Source organism: Nicotiana tabacum, chromosome 21 (genome assembly GCF_000715075.1).
Source record: "Nicotiana tabacum cultivar K326 chromosome 21, ASM71507v2, whole genome shotgun sequence".
Lineage (NCBI taxonomy): Eukaryota > Viridiplantae > Streptophyta > Magnoliopsida > Solanales > Solanaceae > Nicotiana > Nicotiana tabacum.
Window position 1 is genome coordinate 24167503 of NC_134100.1, and position 21775 is coordinate 24189277.

The 21775-nt window shown below is 38.0% G+C and overlaps 1 protein-coding gene across 3 annotated transcripts in view; it reads right to left on the bottom strand.

The window, feature by feature from the left end:
• Positions 1-21775, bottom strand: part of LOC107821418 (protease Do-like 7) — a 47945-nt gene that overhangs the window by 15656 nt on the left and 10514 nt on the right. For 2 of the 3 annotated variants that reach the window (XM_075242448.1, XM_075242447.1), the window contains exons 3-12: positions 16615-16749; positions 14828-14886; positions 13427-13463; positions 12481-12606; positions 11425-11514; positions 3147-3212; positions 3009-3065; positions 2858-2923; positions 2307-2414; positions 1078-1158 (exon numbers count right to left, since the gene is read on the bottom strand). In XM_075242448.1, the coding sequence (XP_075098549.1) occupies positions 1078-1158; positions 2307-2414; positions 2858-2923; positions 3009-3065; positions 3147-3212; positions 11425-11514; positions 12481-12606; positions 13427-13463; positions 14828-14886; positions 16615-16749 (825 nt within the window). Of the gene's footprint in view, positions 1-1077; positions 1159-2306; positions 2415-2857; positions 2924-3008; positions 3066-3146; positions 3213-11424; positions 11515-12480; positions 12607-13426; positions 13553-14827; positions 14887-16614; positions 16750-21775 lie in introns of all 3 variants that reach the window. The other variant, XM_075242449.1, reaches the window with a different exon arrangement.

Sequence of the window (21775 nt, forward strand, 5' to 3'; positions counted from 1 at the left end):
TGTCCGAACTTTATGGCACCTCGAATTGCTAATCTTATGTTTGAACATCATCCGTCATCATGCTTTCCAAGATAGGTTGTGCTCTTTCCAACCCAGCCTTTTTGGTACTATTCCTTGAATCTACCTTATGTTGCTCTATTTTGATTACATTAGACTGAACTAGATAAGGTGAGCTTCCTGAGAATCTCGTATGCTAACTCCCAAAATCTACATTACATTATCTGATCCTACTATTCATCAAAACCCGATTCCGAGTTCGTTTACCCAAAAGTTAAAACCTTGGTCAACTCCAACAACTTGAGGCTTCTACAACGAGAATTTCTCTTCTAAAACACCACTGAACCTCTCGGAAATCAAAACCAACCACACAAGCTAGTCATAAAACATCAAATGAACCTACTCAAGGTTAATGACGGATTCGACATACTAGCACTAATGCATTATATCCAGTCAGAACTCCAGAATCGTGTTTCAGTTAGAGTGGTATTAGGATGGGTGACCCCCCTTAAAGTCCACGTGTTGCATCCCTCATTTTGCGAAAACTCTTCTCCAAATGACTCGAATCTAGTCGAATATAACTCAATAACGTCAAACAAAGCTATAGGAATCAATTCCAAACAATAAAGCTTCAATCTTTAATAACTTTGCATTACTTCTAATGGGCCTACATCACTCCTTACCCTGGTTGATAGTTTCCAAATACGCACCAAAACGAAAATTTAGAAAATAGACTGGATGCAACAGCTAAATTACACTTTCAGGTGCTTAACGCCGGTTTTTATTGTCATTCATACTTAATAAGTGTGAATTTGTTTTACCAAGCAAAATAAAAGTAGTTTGCAGGTAGCATTGTTTTAGGATTAGAGAATATCTTGCATTAACCAGAACAGACTGCTGATTTCTTCCACGGAAGAAGCCTGTGAACAAGTCAAAAACAATTCCCTGACTTGGAATTCATCTGTCATTGGGATGACTAATCAGTAGAATGCAGATAAACTCATATAACGGGAGTCTACTGGTAAAGATGTTTCTTACATGCATAAGACTGGGGAGCCAACAGCACAGAATATCACAAACCTGTTGATAAGAAAGTGGGTGTATCACTGCACCACTAACTTCCAAGAAGTGGTCAGGAGTAATTGAGTGCAAATCCTGAACCTGAAGTTGCCCAAACAAAAGAAGTCATAATCACAGATGATACAAACACAAGCAAAAGAAGAAAACATTATAAGCAAGTCAGTGTAGTTTCAGAGCCCTTTTCTTAAACCAATTCCTTTACCTTCTTTTTTTTAAAGAAACTACAGTTATTAAACTTAGAAAATTCTTCTTTTTTTGGATAAATAGGTTAAGTTAGAAATTTGTGGACAAAGGAATAGAGTCAGCTGTGTGTCACTACCATCATCTATCAGGTCAACTAAGTACACCCTTACAAATCCACGGAACAATGGAGCTGTACTTATGCATGTAAAACTCATCCAACTTTAGGATGTTGAAAGGGTAAAAGAGATATCTGTTGAAAAGAACCAAATGACATAGATTCCCATCCCTAAAAGTGACTGAACAATTGCCCCATAAGAAATGTATAACAATAATCGAGAGTTCAGGAAATAAAGGTCTGCCTCATATTACAATCATATGTATAGTACAACTTCAAAACAGAAACCGTCAAATTTGAGCATGAAATACTATTCATGCATCAATGGCTACAATACTAGAAGCATATAAAGAGGCTTAGAATTTCTGAAAGGGCCACTTTCTGCAACTGATTTTTGAGTCACCTGAGTGGAAACCCATGATAAATACTAAACAGCTGACAAAAACACAGTCAATAAATTAGGGATCCTTTGGTTCATGCACTACTGATGTAGACAATCACCACATCCCATTGCTAGCCTCCAAAACATGGAAAGGACCCAGTCAGAAGTGAAAAACAAAAAGGACTACAGTCAAAAAAATATCCAAATATTTGCAACTAAAAAATAAATAAATTCCCAGGATTTAACAGAGTAATGTCAACCAAATTTTCCTCTAGGTACCAAAAACTGAATGAACTAGAGAGCCACCATCAAATGTGGTGCTTTGTTGAAGTTGTATTTTAAGTTAGAAAAACTTGTATCAACCTTAAAACCAGCATTGCATAAGAAAGCTGGCACCTAGTGGGTTGAAAAATCAAGCTAGGGCCCAAAGCCGAGGTTAACCTTATGAAGAGAATTGATAATCGTTTTTTCATCTAAAAGTCCAAGAAGAAAACTTTGAAAAGAGATAAAGAGTAGAGATATTCCAAGACGTGCAACGACAATATTTACCAACAAGTCTACTGTCAAAGGAGTGCTGCCCCTTTCAATTTGAAGCTCAATTTTCTGCTCGACACTGTCATCAAGTAAAGTCTCCATCTTCAGGAACTGGGTAACAACCTGCATGAGGCTTCCAGGACTCAGTTTGATGCTATGAACAATGAAATGATTAATTTTTCCAATCATCTGACAAGCAATTTCTGACAAAGTACTATTCTTGTATTCACGTAAGATCTGAGAGCAATCAAATAGGATAACAAAGTGTCCCTCGCAACACACCATAGAGTAGAGGGGACGGATAAATCTAGTGGATGACTCTGTCAAATAAGTCTCTGATTCAACCTAGTTCAATGGTTGGCTGGGGATAATTCAAGTGGGTCTGCAGAATTTGGTGGGATGCAGCCATATGGGAAAATGATAGAGTACAGTTCCGAGTATAAGAAGATAAATCTAGAATTAGGTTTCTGAAAATAGTATAATTATAAATAATCTAGAAAACATGTTGGAACGAGCATAAAAACCATTAAATTTCAAATGCCATAGGAGATCAAAGAAAGACTAACCTCCCCATTCATGCGAACAAGCACATCACCGGGCTCTAAATGATTTTGAGCTGGGCCACCAGGAACCTGCAATCAACCCAGCGAGAGAATAAATCTTGATAAGCAGAGGCATATACATTTACGGCATTATCACTTAGGATGGTGTACTTACCACAGAATCGACAACAAGCATTCCAGTTTCGCTGGGTGGAGTGGAATTGCGCACCAACTATTCCAGCCAAGTTTCAAAAGATTGACAAATCATTATTTTAGTAATCTACAGTATGGTAACAAAATCTTAAATGTCTACCTGTTCCGTCTCATGTTGAAGACCAAGCCTGCGTGTCTCATCAAATCCTTTATGAAGAAAAGTCACCTATATGAAAAACATCTAAGTAAAATCAAAGTTTGCAAGGAGAAAAACACTGTGTCCATATGAACAATAGCAGACTAACAGATAAAAAATGCTAACTACAAAAATTTGATAACCCCTCAAAAAAGAAACAGCAGCAAGGATACTTCAATAGTAAAGACATGCAGATAATATTCTATCATAGAATAGCATGATTTCCCATCCATATTCGACCATCTCAAAGGCGTTACATCCTGTTTGAGAAGAAACAAGTTAAAACAACCCGAAGCATTACCATATGCTCCGAATGTGAATGTAGATCCAGTCTTCTAAAAGGCAAGAAGGTCATATTTCTTATCATGGGTGGCGTTAGTCCAAATGCACGGTTCTATTTTAATATTCTTAACAATACAATTAAAATTTAAAAATAGATCAAAATATGAATATTTCTAAAAATAAATTAGAAATCGCCAAATACATAAGTGGCCCTTCAAACTTGCCCCATTTTTCATTTAGACAGATGAGCTAAGCCTTGTTCCTATTTAACATCTGAACTCGAGCCCAATTGTGCCTATTAGACATGTCTTGCTGACATGGCACGGTGTGTGCCACACTAATTCTGAGCGCGTGAAGCCATTATTTTTCAAAAAAAAAAATCCTTCTTCCTCACCAGAAGGGTTTAGAGGCAGTACTGTGACACATAGTAGCCAGGGACATGAACAATTAATAACATACAATACTGGAATGAGAATGCTCCAAATCTCTTAAATACAGCATAGCAAGAAAATGTAAGCTGATCTCACTTTATTAGAAAATACGTTGTGCCTCGCTTCCCGCATCTTGTCATCCACGGGAGCAATGCCAACCTTCTCCTGAATATCTTCATTCCTTATCTTACAGTTTAGTATGCCCGCACATCCATCTCAACATCCTCATCTTGGCTACTTTCACATATCCAGAAGATGAAAGTAGCCGAGATGAGGATGTTGAGATGGATGTGCGGGCATACTAAACTGGATAAGATAAGGAATGAAGATATTCGGGAGAAGGTGGGCGTTGCTCCCGTGGACGACAAGATGCGAGAAGCGAGGCTTAGGTGGTTTGGACACGTGCGGAGGAGAACCATAGATTCCCCGGTTAGGAGGTGCGAGCGGTTGGCTTTGGCAGGTACGAGAAGAGGTAGAGGGCGGCCTAAGAAGAATTGGGGCGAGGTGATCAGGCAAGACATGGCACGTCTTCAGATTTCCGAGGACATGGCTCTTGATAGGAACATGTGGAGGTCGAGCATTAGGGTTGTAGGCTAGAAAGTAGTGCATAGTTTTTCCCTCTTTGTACCGGGTAGTCTGATAGAGCTTTGCCTATGTTTGGTAGCGGTCTATGTTGTGTTCACACTATTTTGTTGTTTTGCATAGGATTGTATTACTGCACTCCCTTTCACTTATTTGGTGTATTTTAAGATGTTATTATTTGTTGAATGATAGAGGATTTCCAAGAAGATATTCTCCATATCAAGATTTGATCCTCTAAGATTTGTCCATATCAAGTTTTGATTCTCTAAGATCTTTCCATATCAAATTTTGATTCTTTGTTTTATTTTATTTTGTATAATCCCAGATTTTATGGGATTTTGTTAGACTTTATGGGATTTTGTTTCTAACCTCTTCATGTATATAAAGCCATGTATATGATATTCAAAAATATGAATGAAATTATTCAAGTTTCTTACTCTTTCCACATGGTATCAGAGCCTTAGACTTATTACTGACAGATTTTTTTCATTCATCCATCTTTTCATCACATTTGTCCTCTTTATTCCGCCCAAGGGTTGAAACCATTTGAAAACCATGTCCGAAGAGAGTACTATTGCGAATAATCCAGTCTCTGAAAATGTTTCTGCCACTGTAGAGCATAGCTCTACAGTTTCAACTGGAGATTTACAAAATATTCAAGCCTCTTATCGGTTGAATGGGAAAAATTATCTAAAATGGTCTCAGCTTGTTCGTACCTTTCTAAAAGGTAAAGGGAAATTAGGATATCTCCTCGGTACATGACCATCCAAAGAAGACCCCAAGTTTGATGCGTGGGATGAACGTGATTCAATGGTGATGTCATGGTTATGGAACTCCATGCTTCCAGAAATTAGTGATACTGTTATATTTCTGAATACTGCTAAGGAAATTTGGGATGCAGTGAAGGAGACATACTCTAAAGTTCATGATGCTGCTAGGATCTATGAAATAAAAACAAAATTATCTGCAACAAAAAGGGAGCTCGATCTGTCACTGAATATTCTAACCTTTTATAGGGGTTATGGCAAGAGATGGATCACTATCAACGCATTCAAATGCGTTGCACAGACGATGCTGTAATTTTGAAAAGATTTATTAAAAAAGAAAGGATTTATGATTTTCTTGCAGGGCTAAATGCAGAGTTTGATGCTGTACGAGTGCAAATTTTAGGAAAAGAAGATCTGCCATCATTGAATGAGACAATGGCCATTATACGGACAAAGGAAGGACGGAGGAGTGTTATGCTTGAAACTCAAATAAATGAAGGATCAGCTCTTATGACAAAAGGGACAAATAAAAAGGAATCTGGAGTTTCACAATTGGAGAGCACCATCAAGCATGCAAGTTCATTCAAACCGATTGTCAACAGGGACAATCTTTACTGCACTTACTGCAAAAAGTACCGGCACACGAGAGAGAGATGTTGGAAACTCAATGGTAAACCTCCAACCAAAAATACTTTTGATAAAACGCAGGCACACATTGCTAGCAGCCCTCAGGTTAATAAAAAAAGTCCACTAGTCCCAAAATTCAACAAAGAAGATATTGAGAAATTGAAGACATTGCTGGAATCTCTGGAGATATCATTTTCGGCAGGTAGTTGTTCAATGGCCTTTGCAGGTATTTCTTCCACTTTTGTTGCTAATGTTAGAGACAAATTTTCTCCAATGTGGGTGGTTGATTCCGGGGCAACTGATCATATGACTTGTTCCTCCCATCTCTTTATATCATATTCACCTTGCCCTAGCTATAAGAAAATAACTATAGCCGATGGTTCAGTTATTACTGTAGCTGGCCAAGGAGACATACAACTGGGAAAGTCTTTGATACTTAAGAATGTTCTTCATGTCCCAAAGTTATTTGCAAATCTCATTTCTGTCCACAAAGTCACCAAAGATTCCAAATGCAAAGTAACCTTTTTCTCTTCATATTGTGCATTTCAGAAACAGGACACGAAGGAGATGATTGGGCGTGCTAGTGAGAAAGGTGGTCTTTATTTTCTGGATTTTCACAATAGTGGAGATACAATTAAGAATTCCTTATCTAGTTCATTCTTGTCTGAATCTGTTATGTCCAATAAAGAGAGAGTTTGGCTCTATCATCGTCGCTTAGGTCATCCTTCTTTTTATGTAATCAAGCTAATGTTTCCATCATTATTCAAAAATTTGGTTGTTGAGTCTTTTCATTGTGAAGATTGTGAAATCGCAAAACATAAACGCGTTTCCTTTCCAATAAGCAACAAAAGATGTCAGACTCCATTTTCTCTTATTCATAGTGATGTATGGGGACCCTCGTCCATTCCTAATATTTCCGGTGCTAGATGGTTTGTGTCATTCATTGATGATTGTACAAGAGTAACATGGATCTATTTGTTAAAGCAAAAATCAGATGTCAGCCACGTTCTTCCTACCTTTTTTAATCTGGTTAAAACCCAATTTGATGTGACAATTAAAAGATTCCGTTCTGATAATGCCAAGGACTACTTCAATCAAAACCTCTCTGTTTTCTTCAAAAAATGAGGGAATTATTCACGAATCTTCATGTGTCAATACTCCTCAACAAAATGGGATAGCGAAGAGAAGAAACGGTTTGTTACTTGACATTACTAGATCACTATTGTTTCACAAAAGGGTTCCAAATCAGTATTGGGGGGAAGCTGTCCTAACTGCTGCATATCTTAGTAACAGAATACCATCAAGAATTCTGAATTTTAAGAGCCCACTTGATACTCTTAGGAGTTTCTTCCCGAATTTCGAAAATTCCAGTAAATTGATTCCTAGAATCTTTGGGAGTATTGCCTATGTTCACATTCATTCTCAGAATATAGGCAAATTAGATCCACGTGCTCTTAAGTGTGTTTTCATTGGATATTCTCCTACTCAAAAAGGATATAAATGTTACCAACCATCAACCAAGAAGTTTTTTGTTTCAGCTGATGTCACATTTGATGAAAGTGAGTCATTTTTAAAAATTCTTACATTCAGGGGGAGTCATTGGGTGGAGAAGGATCTCTAGCTTATCACTATTTGATTTGTCTATTCCTAGCCATGACAAATCCTTATGTATGTCCTTGCCTGAGTCACCATCTCTTAACTCATCTGAGTCTCTAAATCCTAATGAACCTATTGAGTCTTCTAATCTTGATATACATAAAGGAATTCAAGAAAGTAATCCACCATTGTAGGTTTATTCCAGAAGAAAAAGGCTAACTGATCAAACTACTCAACCACAATTATCTCCTCATGTCCCTGCTCCTAATACCTATCCTGAACCTGTTGAACCATCAGAAACACCAAACCAAACTGATCATGAAGATCATAACCAACCAAATGATCTTGACCTTCCCATTCCACTTAGAAAAGGAACCAGAACCTGCACACAACACCCTTTGTGCCTTTCCTTGACATATCAAAACCTATACCCAAGCCATAAAGCTTTTCTCAGTAACCTCCACACAATTCCTGTTCCAAAAATTTGTCTGAAGCATTAGGCAACAAAGAGTGGGAAGAAGCTATGAAGGTAGAAATGGAAGCATTGCAGAAGAATAAAACTTGGGAAATGGTGGAATTACCAAAAGGGAAAAAGCTGGTAGGGTGTAGATGGGTATTTACCGTGAAATACAAGTCTGATGGGTCTATAGAAAGATTTAAAGCACGTTTGGTAGCAAAGGGTTACACACAGACCTATGGAATTGATTATTTGGAAACTTTTGCCCCAGTGGCAAAAATGAATACAGTGAGGATCTTATTGTCATTGGCTGCGATTTTTAATTGGAACCTACAACAATTTGATGTTAAAAATGCTTTTCTACATGGAGATTTAGATGAGGAGATCTATATGGAGGTACCACCTGGTTTTGAAAGCAAGAAGGGAATGGTATGTAGACTGAAGAAGGCACTCTATGGACTAAAGCAATCACCCCGTGCATGGTTTGGAAGATTTACAAAGGTTATGATCAAGCTAGGCTATCGGCAGAGTCAAGGAGACCACACCTTGTTCATAAGGCACTCAAAAACAGGAAAGGTAATTGCTCTACTAGTCTATGTAGATGATATCATAGCAACAGGTGATGATTTAGAGGAGATACACAATTTGAAGAATTGTTTATTCAAGGAATTTGATATCAAAGATCTTGGAAAATTAAAGTATTTTTTGGGAATTGAAGTAGCACATTCTAAACAAGGAATCTTTATTTCCCAACAAAAATATGTGCTTGATTTGTTAAAAGAAACAGGAAAATTAGGGTGTAAACCAGTGGCCACACCAATTGAATATAATCATGGGTTGTGTAATTCTCCAGAAGATTCTGTGGTAGATAAAGGCTCGTATCAAAGGCTTGTGGGGAAATTGATCTACTTGTCCCATACAAGGCCAGACATTGCTTTTGCTCTAAGTGTCGTTAGCCAATTTATGCATGACCCTAGAGAAATGCATCTCCAAGCGGCGAACAGGATTCTACAATATCTTAAAGGAAGCCCCGGAAAAGGAATACTATTCAGAAGAAGAGGAGACATGGTTTTAGAGGCTTATACTGATGCGGATTATGCTGGTTCATTAGTGGATCGAAGGTCAACTTCTGGATACTGTACCTTTTTAGGAGGAAATCTTGTGACTTGGAGAAGTAAAAAACAGGATGTGGTGGCCAGATCAAGTGCAGAATCCGAGTTCAGATCTATGGCGACGGGAGTTTGTGAGTTGTTATGGTTAAAGATAATCCTTGATGATTTGAAGATAACATGGGAAGGACCTATGAGACTATATTGTGACAATAAATCAGCAATAAGTATAGCTCATAATCCTGTACAGCATGATCGCACTAAGCATATTGAGGTAGATAGACACTTCATTAAAGAGAAATTAGATAGCGGACTCATCTGTACACCATTTGTATCTACAAAAGATCAGTTGGCTGATGTTTTAACAAAAGGACTGCCAAGCAATGTGTTTCAAGACCTGATAAGCAAGCTAGGAATGGAAGATATCCATTCACCAGCTTGAGGGGGAGTGTTGAATGATAGAGGATTTCCAAGAAGATATTCTCCATATCAAGATTTGATCCTCTAAGATTTGTCCATATCAAGTTTTGATTCTCTAAGATCTTTCCTTATCGAATTTTGATTCTTTGTTTTATTTTATTTTGTATAATCCCAAATTTTATGGGATTTTGTTAGATTTTATGGGATTTTGTTTCTAACCTCTTCTTGTATATAAAGCCATGTATATGACATTCAAAAATATGAATGAAATTATTCAAGTTTCTTACTCTTTCCACATTATTACTTTTCTTGCTTCTTTTGTTGTTACAGATCTCTTCTTGCATTTCTTTTCTGATATTATTATCTCTTTTGTTGAGCCGAGAGTCTCCCGGAAACAGCCTCTCTACCCTTCCGGGGTAGGGGTAAGGTATGCGTACATCCTACCTCCCCAGACCCCACTAGTGGGATTTTACTGGGTATGTTGTTGTTGTACGTTGTGCTCTAAAAATTTAAAAGGTCCAGTTTAAAGATTATAGATAATGTGTTTTACAGTCTATCTGGCATATGTCAGATCCAGTAAAAGGAAGCAGGATACCAGAACAAATAACCAAATTTTAATGTTAAGTAATTCCCAAAGAGTGATACGAAACAAATACGAACGACTAGTGCTAAAAAGTTTTTAAGTAATAGAACCAAATATGATAAAGTCAGCAATTGTACGGGCTATCATTTGAGGATGAAATAAAATGACTAAATAAAACAAGATAATCCCCTTAAAAGGTATAGTGTTGGAAACAAAGGTGGTGCAGCAACATTATATTTTTAGTAGCTTTCCCAGCTATTTACAGCATATCGCATCGGAATGACATGACAATTCATCATGTTTACAGCTTAGAGGGGTCTCATTCAGACCTTACATGTAGGAGGAATTTACAAGATTGGGAGATAGATATATTCCAGAACCTGATGGAGTTAGTGTACAAGCAAAACAGCACACGTTTGGAGAAGGAACTATGAGATGGAACAGAAGAGGAAGGGGATTATTTCCAGTAAAAATCTACTACTATAGATTACTTTGAATATAGGGCGCAGGCTTGCCACACAGTTCATTCTGGATTTCCAGAGTGCCAAGAAAGGTATGCTTGTTCCCGTGGCTGGCAGAACAGGGTGCGACTTCTAACAGTTGAAAAATTAAAGAAGCTAACTAATTGCGTGCAAACAGTTGGATGAAGAGATGAGTCACTTTTTCAGGACTAAAAAATCATTGTTTCATCTTCAAAACTTGGGGATAATGGTTCTGCTCCTCTATCTTTCTCTACTTAAAAACTAGACTTGGTTCAACAGCTAGGTTTTGAACTCGTGACATACCACCAACCACATCCCGCATTGTACTACCATTGTCGGTGCATCAAAACTCTAGGGGGACACCGATATAAGAATTACGTATTGCTGCATTACCAGGTAGCAAGCCAATTGTAGTGAATGGTGCTAAATATGTTTGGAGTTCAGTGATCAATACCGACTACTGTAAAGGACGTGACGCACAGCTAGTTTAGGAGGAGGAGAAGATGCCGGACATGGGACATTATTTTCTTTTGGCCCTTATGTGGGTACTTTGGAGAGAGGGATAGGAGGGCATTTGTTGATGAGGGCAATGAGGGATGGGAGAGCATTTCAAAGGATGGAAATTGAATTCTATATGTTTGATGCTTTCATTTTGCCTTTGATGAATCTTTTATGCACCCAAAAATATCCCTATTAGTGTAGATGATTTGGCGTCATTTATAGCGAACCAAATTATTTTTCTTTTTGAAGGTACTCTAGCTTTCGGATATCACTTGTATACTTAGGCTTCCGACAGCATAAATGAAATAATTACTTTATCCAAAAAAATCCCCTAAAAGATATCCAAGTCCTTTTCAGGCATTCATAGGGGAAAAATAAGTTGCAGCAAGAAAATAACTAACAAACCTGAAGCGTACCACGAGGAATAGTGACAGCTGCCCATTTATCTGTAGAAAAATATCCTCCTTCCTGTAAGAATTTGAGTGACCTGACAACCTAGAACACACACAAGAAAAAGGGGGTCAACTGTTGCTTGATTTACTAAATAACAGGAAAGATGAGCCTGAAAACGAATGTGGCTAGAAGCGGATAGAAACAAGAAACAGAAAATGTGATGCCACTAAAATGACACCTACATGACTCATAAGTACAGTTTGAGAGTTCGGAATGCAACATATAAATTCAGTGTGAACTCCTAACCAATTTATTGTCCCGTTTTCCTAAGGGAAAAAAAACCTTGACTCTCAGCAGAAGCAATTACTCAAAGGCAACCAAAAAAACTGTTATCTGGTAGTAGTTGGAATATGGGATAGACCTTATTTAATAATGAAAAAGAAATAAGTGAAACAGAAAATTGCATGAAGAAACTTCAGACTTCAAATCTCCCTCATTTACCAAACTATTTTTTAAGGATAATGCACGAACAATACAGAGGAAGCACAGAAATATAGAAAAATTTAGACTAGAGAGGTATTTCAGGAGTAAAAGAATTTGATTCCTTTATAACATACAGAACATAAAACCATGAGTCAAGTGATGAAGATACTGACTCATCACCATTCTGAAAGGAGGTATCAAAATCAGAAATGAAACAAAGAAACTGATCAACTCCCAGTTCCCCCAATAATGATATATATATAAAGAACAAGAAAACTCGGAATAGCAAGCAGCATAAAAACAAGGTGCAAACAGCCAATTGCAGAGAAGGATAAAGTTCTTTTCTCTTTGCCCACTCAAGGTTTTAATATCTCTCAGGATAACAGTTTTGTTAGGGAAGCATGATTTGGGCTGACACTTCATATCACTCTGTTCACGAAATTTTTCTCAGAGTCAACTTTATGCTTCAGTAAAATTTAAGATTTTTAGAGCTTCAAATGAAAGACAACAATAATTGCAACAATTACAAAAGAGAATAACATAATAAAGCTCTTTAACATATAGGACAACAGAACATGTACTAACTCGTTCTAAAGGCAAGAAAAAAGCAGATGCACTTGATAACTTGCTCCCAGCGTTCAAGGCAACAGCTCGTCCTTGCCAATCAATTACAGGCGAGCCACTTGAACCACCCTTAGTCCCCGAAGCAGCCTGGAAGAAAAGAACACAAAAGTTGAACAACAAAAGTAGTCATTGGAAGTAGCGGAGAAAAACATATCAAGCTACTACTATAAGGACAAAAATCATAAGCTAAAACCCCAGAATTGGAGTACATAAAAGAGTATCAAGTTGAAACAAAAATTCCTTTGACTCATTCACGACATTTCTTAGCACTTATGAAAGAACCATATTGATAAAAACAGTCCTATCTACTAAACCAAGAGCAAGGACACAAACTTGGAAGTCATAAGCTAATTGAGGGAGCAGCACAATAAAACACAGCAGAGCAGTAATAGCTCTCATTAGCATATATTCATCTTCTCCGTCTTTTACCACTAGATGCATGCCAGAAGTGCTCAAAGAGTTAAAATTATCTCTGGTAGTGTTCTTTCTTCAAAATTGAAAAAGCAAAGTGATCATCTCCCTTTTTGTTTCTAAACACAAACTCCCTCCGGTCCCTTTTGAATTTTATTTAAAGTTTTGGTACACTGATTAAAAACCATTTAATAGCAATAATTATAGGAGTTATTTGACTATATTACCCTTATATCTCCTCAAAATGAGAAATAACTGTTGAAAGACTTTTTTAGAAAAATGTATAAACCTATTAATTGGAGCAAGCATAGATTTGGAAAAAAAATAATTGACGCCTTCTTGGTTTCCAAAAGTGACACTTATTATGGACCAAATTTGTTTGGCTAAAACGACATTTAAAAAGGACCAGAGGTAGTATTATCTACTAAATTCATATCTAGTCAAAATCCACCAGTGCTACTGCCAAATAACAAAAGCGTAACATCATTATGCTTACTTGCATGTAGAACGTGTTGAAGTCATTGTAGCCATCTCTGCACCAAAACTGGAGATGTTACCAAAATGCATACATAGCGGCCCCAAAACTTGCAAAATTATTCCCCAATAGAGAAGAACTGCAGAACTTCATTTAGGAAAAAACAAAAAGATTCTTCATAATTACAGGGAAACCAGGTACATCTAGTGTATGCAGCGGACAAGTTAGTAGTTCAGCTGGTTAAGTTAAACGGGACTTCTCCATCCAAACGCCTCAGCCTACTCATTATACTGGAAAAACTTTAAAGTCCTTGGCATGCACTAGCAAAGAATTTTTTCGATAAGACAATATTATTAATGAGAAAAAGCACCAAGTAGATGCATATACGAACAACAAAAACTCAGCCCCTTTATAATCTCATGAAGCTGAAAAAATCTAAAAGACCATCTGTGTCATAAATTTAGCAATTTACATCAAAAGGCCAAAAGATACAAACATTTATACTTAAGCTTATGGACAGGTTCAGCTTTCTGTTAGAAACATCTTTGGTTCCTCTCCAACCAAATCACCTAAAATACACAGAGTGGGATGGGTAGACAATAATTTCTTCATCTCTTTATCCAGCTTATCCATTCCAACACCACCACCAGCTCCTTCACTGACTTGGCATCATCCAGTTCTTTCGAACTACGTACAAGAACATCACTCAGATCTACCTAGTCACCCGGCAGTTTAGCAAAAGATGATTCACCAATTCTGTTTCTCTCTAGCACAATAAACATATGCTGAAGCTCATTTCTTGTAAATTTGACTAGGTAAGACAAGCACCATAAGATTCAATCCTACAGACAATCTACTTGCACTCCTCCAGAACAAGCTAGTTACGGGAAGGATTACACTTCCAAATCGACTTCCATGGATGTAGTACCAGAAGAGAGACAGTGGTAGGCACACTTACCAAAAATACCCTGTTAATTAGATGCTTCCATTTTAAAAAAAAATCATTAAACTGATATGAGGCAGGCATTAAATCCATGGGACAGATTTAGAACCAAGAATATTTCAGGGGATGGAAAGACTAAAGTTAACAGAAGTCTACAGCTGATGGGTAGCACATTGCAAAGTCCATTCAGATGCAGAAGATCCTACATTGCTATTGAGACACACCACAAAGCACATAAAGCAGGTTTTATACATCTTTTGGTTCCACAATTACAAAGCAAAGGCATTTCAAAAGACTGTTAAACACTGGTAATCTTCTTGCAGGCTCCACTATCATTTAGTCACATACATTCAACAACTAAGATCAATGAAAGAGTATTCCATCATATTCTACTTATCCCCAATTAAAAAAAAAACCATTCTAGCATCACAACTTACTCGAGAGTCATGAAAGAATATTTTGAGTGATAGGTTACATACTTTTTATACTGCGGAGCATCTCTATCTAATCGAGCAAGGGTACCGGCCAAAATAGACACCTGAATAATTCAGAATAAAGCCAAAAAGAATAAGAATCTAGAAATTCTAACGCAAATATCACTAGAAAATTGAAGAGGATGCAAGGGAAGGGTTGATAGAACATAACAATAAAAGTCATGTAACACAACTAATTTGAGATAGCAACTTCACTAGACAAGTTGTAGGCTAAGACATTATTTCAGCCCCATGAATATATCAGATATGATTAGAAGCAAAAATAACAGTAATTCATCAGTAACATAACAATAGAAAAGGATACCTCAATAATATTCACATGGCAATTCAAACAATAACAATAACAATAGCAAGGGATACTTCAGTTGTATTCACATGGCAATTCAAAGACCTATTAAATACAATTCCACCGATTGACTTTAATAAGCAAATAATTCAAATTGAACATTCCCAGTGCACGCAGAACCACCTTATGCTCACAAAAAGGGTGGAAAGGCCTTGAAGCAACCACTGATGACTGACCAAGTAAATACAAAGAGCACCTCTTTTAATAATTGGAAAAAATCATCTATTCTCTTTAATGGTGTTTGTGAGGCAACAGAATTCTTAACCCTTAAGAACACAACTCTTCAAATGATTATGTGAGGCCTTAAAACCACTCTAGAAGAATAGAAAGCAAAGGATCTAAAATCCACCCTAAGTTTGTATTCAAGAAGTATCCCATGCATGTTCACCTCTACTCACATGCAGGATGGGGATATTCAGTCATGGTTAGTCGAGACCAACAGTCATGAAAGTTAGGGGAATATTTCATCTTGTCTTCAGTGATTTGATCACGATGACAGAAGATCTCTTTTATCATCTAGAATTAAATGCATTAACGCATTATGCGCTACATCAATAGAATAGACATGTTGCGTGAAGCATAGTGAATGAATTGCATGTCCTAGCATTCTCCTTATAGTTCTGGGAATAGACGCTGATAAATTGGATATTAACAAAAATAAAAACTGAAGCATCTCTCAATGCAACTTCTTTAGTTCAATCAACAAAAACTATTTACTTGAAAAGTAGGAGAAGCCTAACCATGCCTGTAAACATGGAAACTAATTTGTATGCCCAAGTCTGACCATAGTTTTATAATTCGAGTTGGGATTGGACAATCCCAACAACACCATTCCTTTTGACTCAATGACAAGCACCAAAAAGCAATTTAAAGAAAAGTCAAAAAGAAAATTGCCAGCATCATATTTAATGTCAACGAATAACAAGGTTTCCGGGTTTCCACAACATATAAGTTAAAAAGGTGAACAACATACAACTTTTTTGATAAGTTAACAACATAAAACTTGAGTCAAAGAATGACTAGGCACACAAACATTAGAAACATCTTATGGCAGAATATACATTAAGAAGTTAAAGTAACCACGACTAGAATTGTTTTGAATTATATCAGGCCTCCACTATTTACTTGACATTTATGATGTATATATATGTATGTGTATGTGTGAATGTTGGACAGCTGTGATGCCCTTATCCAACAGAAAGTCTTGAGTGATATTGTGCCTCCGCTAAAAGTTTACTTGACATTTATGTATACATGTATGAGTGCGCGTGCAAGGAAACTCTTTTACAGACTCTTGGAATTGCTATAAAGATTTGATTTGCAATTTGCTACCCTTTTGAATTAAAGGAAACAATTAGCATAAACTGACAGAATATGATCAACTAAATAGGATAATTAAGTAAAGATGTCCAATCCAAGACCATACCTTCTCGCCGCTGTCATTACCAACAACCCTGATTTCTACACCCACAGCGGCAGCATCAGGAGCAAGAGGAATCTCTTCATAGCTCAAGAATTGTATTGCACCAGGGTCATAGCGAAAGAAGCCAAAATCATGAACCTAGAAAATGAACATCAATAGCTGTTTGTGATCAAACAATTAAATGAAGAATACGAAGTTCAAACATTCTTTGGAACCTGCAAAGAGCAACATGCTGAAGCAAAAAGAAAAATATCATTTCAAGCAAACATGGAGTTCTTGGCCATATGCATCATAGGAAGTAATCCAACTGGTTTTTTCAATTTCACATGTCGCTGGAAGGCTTTCCATCAGTAGCAAGATAATCATATTAGACATCACAAGCCAGGGTAAAACCCTATGGTTCATGGACTCTCACCTTACCTAGTTTGACACATACCAAGGCGTAATATCGTACACAATCTATATACAACTACAACAACAACCAAAAAAGAACTAATGTAATCCCATAAGTGGGGTCTGGGGAGGATAATGTGTACGCAGATCTTACCCTACCTTGTGAAGGTAGATAGACTGCTTCGACAGACTCTCGGCTCAAGGAACAATGAAAAGGAAGCAACCAATAATAAAAATAAAGACACGACGTGTAATAACAAAGATCTAGAAATAAGAAATACAAGAATAGTACTAATATTACTGGTAAGAATGACACAACATGTAATAACAAAGATCTAGGAATAAGAAAATATAAGAATATTACTAATGTTAGTTTCATTGTATAAATAGTAGTAAATAACCCTAATCCCATATGTATTAGGTGTAGGACATGTATTGTGTATATAGGGCTCATTGTATCATTGTCATTTTTAATCAATAATATATTTTTTCCCGTGCTTTCTCACATGGTATCAGAGCATCGGTGAGAAGAGATCGTTGTGCGTCATTCCAGCGATATCCGGGAAGAAAAAACTCAGTCACCGTGCAATTTTCCGGTGACCTAAGTGACTAATTGCGTCAAAGTCACTAATTATCAGTGTTGTGCAAAATCCAACACCACCACAAGGTTCCCAAGAGAGATCCGACCAAACCCCAAAAAAAATCACCGGAAAATAGTTAGCCACACGCTGTCACGCGCCTGTCGGAGAACTGTTTCCGGCGGCGCATCTGTCATACACGCCGGCTCGTGTGACCCCTTCCGGTCAGATTTTGAAAAAATTTCTTCAGGACAGCTTCATCTCCTTGCAATTCCGAGTCCATTGATACTATTTTCGACAGATTCCGACAACTTTGGAATTTTCCGGCGAGCTACAGTGATTTTTCCGGCGTGAACAGTGATCCCCAGCAATTTTCTGCTTTTTCCGGCACGATATTATAATGGACTTCGTATCTGAAGCCTTTAACTCACAATCCATTGGATTAAATGCAATAAATCCAATCCATATGGTTTCTTTACCGGATTATATTGAGTTCCTTTAGTACAAAGCACATAAACAGACATCTTCGGGATTAACCTCCGTTGTTCCAACAAATAGTAGCATGACTGGTGTCTCCCAATCTTCACCTTCCGAGTCTTGGGTAATTGATTCAGTTGCATCTGATCATATTTCTGGTAACAAATCTCTTTTCACTAGTATCTCATATTCTCAATCTTTTCCAACAGTCACAATGGCCAATGGGTCTCAAGCCATGGCAACTGCAATAGGTCAAGCAAGTCCACTTCCTTCCTTACCTTTAGACTCAGTTCTTTATGTTCCTGGTAGTCCTTTTAATCTCATAACCGTTAGTCGCTTAGCCAAATCACTTAAATCTGCTGTTTTATTTCTTGATGACCTTGTTTTTATACAGGAACGCAGTACAGGGCGGATCATTGGTACCGGACGTGAATCAGATGGACTTTATTACCTTATCCTTGCAAAATCACATGGACTCGCATCTTGTCTTCCTCCAATAACTTCTCCCGTTACTGATTCACCAAATTTAATACATAAACGGTTAGGACATCCCAATTTGTCAAAACTTCAGAAAATGGTACCTGGCTTATCTCACTTGTCCACTCTAGAGTGTGAGTCGTGTCAGCTCGGTAAGCATACCTGCTCCCATTTCACGCGGCGTCTTGACAATCGAGCAGAGTCACTTTAGTCCATTCAGATGTTTGGGGTCCTAGTCGGGTTAGTTCTACCTTAGGATTCCGCTACTTTGTCAGTTTCATTGATGATTATTCCAGGTGCACTTGGATATTTTTGATGAAAAATCGATCTGAGTTGTTTTCTATTTTCCAGACCTTCCATGCTGAAATTCAAAATCAATTTGGGGTTTCTATCCGCATATTTCGTAGTGATAATGCCCTAGAGTATTTGTCTTTCCCATTTCAGCAGTTTATGAACTACCATGGGATTATTCATCAAACATCTTGTCCGTACACATCCCAACAAAATGGGGTTGCTGAAAGAAAGAATAGACATCTTATTGAAACTGCTCGTACCCTACTCATACAATCTCATGTTCCGCTGCGTTTTTGGGGATGCAGTTCTTACATCTTGTTATCTTATTAATCGTATGCCATCTTCAGCTATCCAAAATCAAGTTCGATTCTTTGTCCTGTTTCCCCACTTACTTTTGTTCTCTCTTCCACCCCGTGTCTTTGGGAGTACGTGCTTTGTTCATGACCTTACTCCAGGAAAAGATAAGCTAGTTCCTCGTGCTCTTAAGTGCATATTTCTGGGTTACTCGAGAACGCAAAAGGGATATCGATGTTATTCTCCTGACCTTCAGCGATTTCTTATGTCTGTTGATGTTACCTTCTTTGAAACCCAATCATACTTCACAGGCCCAGTTAATCACTTAGATATTTCTGAGGTGCTACCTGTTCCTTCTTTTGGAGATTCAATCCCTATCTCCCATTCATCTTCCTCCATAGCTCCACCGCGTACAGTTCCAGTTACAGCTCCACCACCTATAGCTCCAGTGTCACCACCGAGTCCAGTGCCACCACCTAGTCCAGTTCCACCAACTATAGCTCCAGTGCCACCACCTAGTCCAGTTCAACCTTCTACAACTACACCACTCCTGATTTATCATCGTCGTCCGCCCCCAGCATCAGGCCCAGCTAATTCACGTCCTGCACCTGACCCTACTAATACTGCGGATTTGTCTCCTCTTAATCAACCGACTGCACTACGAAAAGGTATACGGTCCACACTTAATCCTAATCCTCATTATATCGGTTTAAGTTACCATCGTCTCTCATCATCCTATGGTGCATTTGTGTCATCTTTGTCCTCTGTTTCCATCCCTAAGTCTACAGGTGAAGCACTGTCTCATCCCGAATGGCGACAGGCTATGATTGACGAGATGTCTGCTTTAGATACAAGTGGTACTTGGGAGCTTGTTCCTCTTCCTTCAAGTAAATCGACTGTTGGTTGTCGTTGGGTGTATGCAGTCAAAGTTGATCCAGATGGCCAGGTTGATCGACTTAAGGCTCATCTTGTTGCCAAAGGATATACTCAGATATTTGGACTCGATTACAGTGATACTTTCTCTCCCGTGGCTAAAATTGCATCAGTCCGCCTTTTTTTATCCATGGTTGTTGTTCACCATTGGCCTCTCTATCAGTTGGACATTAAGAATGTTTTTTTTCACGGTGACCTTGAGGATGAGGTTTATATGGAGCAACCACCTGGTTTTGTTGCTCAGGGGGAGTCTACTGGCCTTGTATGTCGGTTGCGTCGGTCCCTCTATGGTCTAAAGCAGTCTCCTCGAGCCTGGTTTGGTAAGTACAGCACAGTTATTAAGGAGTTTGGCATGACTCATAGTGAAGCTGATCACTCTGTTTTTTATCGACATTCTGCTTCAAATCTCTGTATTTTTCTAGTCGTTTATGTTGACGATATTGTTATTACCGGCAATGATCAGGATGGTATTAGTAAGTTGAAGCAACATCTCTTTCAGCACTTTCAGAATAAGGATCTAGGCAGATTAAAGTATTTTCTGGGTATTGAGGTCGCTCAGTCTAGCTCAGGTATTGTGATCTCACAACGGAAGTATGCCTTAGATATTCTTGAGGAGACAGGAATGACAGGTTGTAGACCTGTTGACACTCCGATGAATCCGAATTCTAAACTTCTGTCAGGACAGGGGGAGCCTCTTAGCGATCCTGCAAGATATAGGCGGTTGGTTGGTAAATTAAATTACCTCACAGTTACTAGACTTGACATTTCCTTTCCTTGTGAGTCAGTTTATGGATTCTCCCTGTGATAGTCATTGGGATACAGTTGTCCGCATTCTTCGGTATATAAAATCAGCTCCAGGCAAAGGCTTATTGTTTGAAGATCGAGGCCATGAGCAGATCGTTGGATACTCAGATGCTGATTGGGCAGGGTCACCTTCTAATAGACGTTCTACGTCTGGATATTGTGTCTTAGTAGGAGGAAATTTGGTGTCTTGGAAGAGCAAGAAACAGAATGTGGTTGCTCGGTCTAGTGCAGAAGCAGAATATCGAGCAATGGCTATGGCCACATGTGAGCTAATTTGGATCAAACAGTTGCCCAAGGAGTTAAAATTTGGTGAGATTAGTCAGATGGGACTTGTGTGTGATAATCAAACTGCTCTTCATATTGCGTCAAATCCAGTGTTCCGTGAGAGAACTAAACACATCGAGATTGACTGTCACTTTGTTAGAGAAAAGATACTCTCGGGAGATATTGCTACAAAATTTGTGAAGTCGAATGATCAGCTTGCTGATATTTTCACCAAGTCCCTCACTGGTCCTCGTATTAGTTATATATGTAACAAGCTCGGTACATATGATTTATATGCACCAGCTTGAGGGAAAGTGTTAGTTTCATTGTATAAATAGTAGTAAATAACCCTAATCCCATATGTATTAGGAGTAGGACATGTATTGTATATATAGGGCTCATTGTATCATTGTCATTTTTAATCAATAATATATTTTTTCCCATGCTTTCTCACAACTAATACTATTGGTAAGACTAGGAGAAACTTTCGACAACCTATCAACCTTCAACCCTAATTCTCAACCTCTACAGCTTCCTATCGAGGGTGATGTCCTCGGTAAGCTAAAGCAATGTCATGTCCTGCCTAATCACCTCTCCCCAGTACTCTTTGGCCTACCTGTACCCTTCCTCAAACCCGATATGGTGAACCT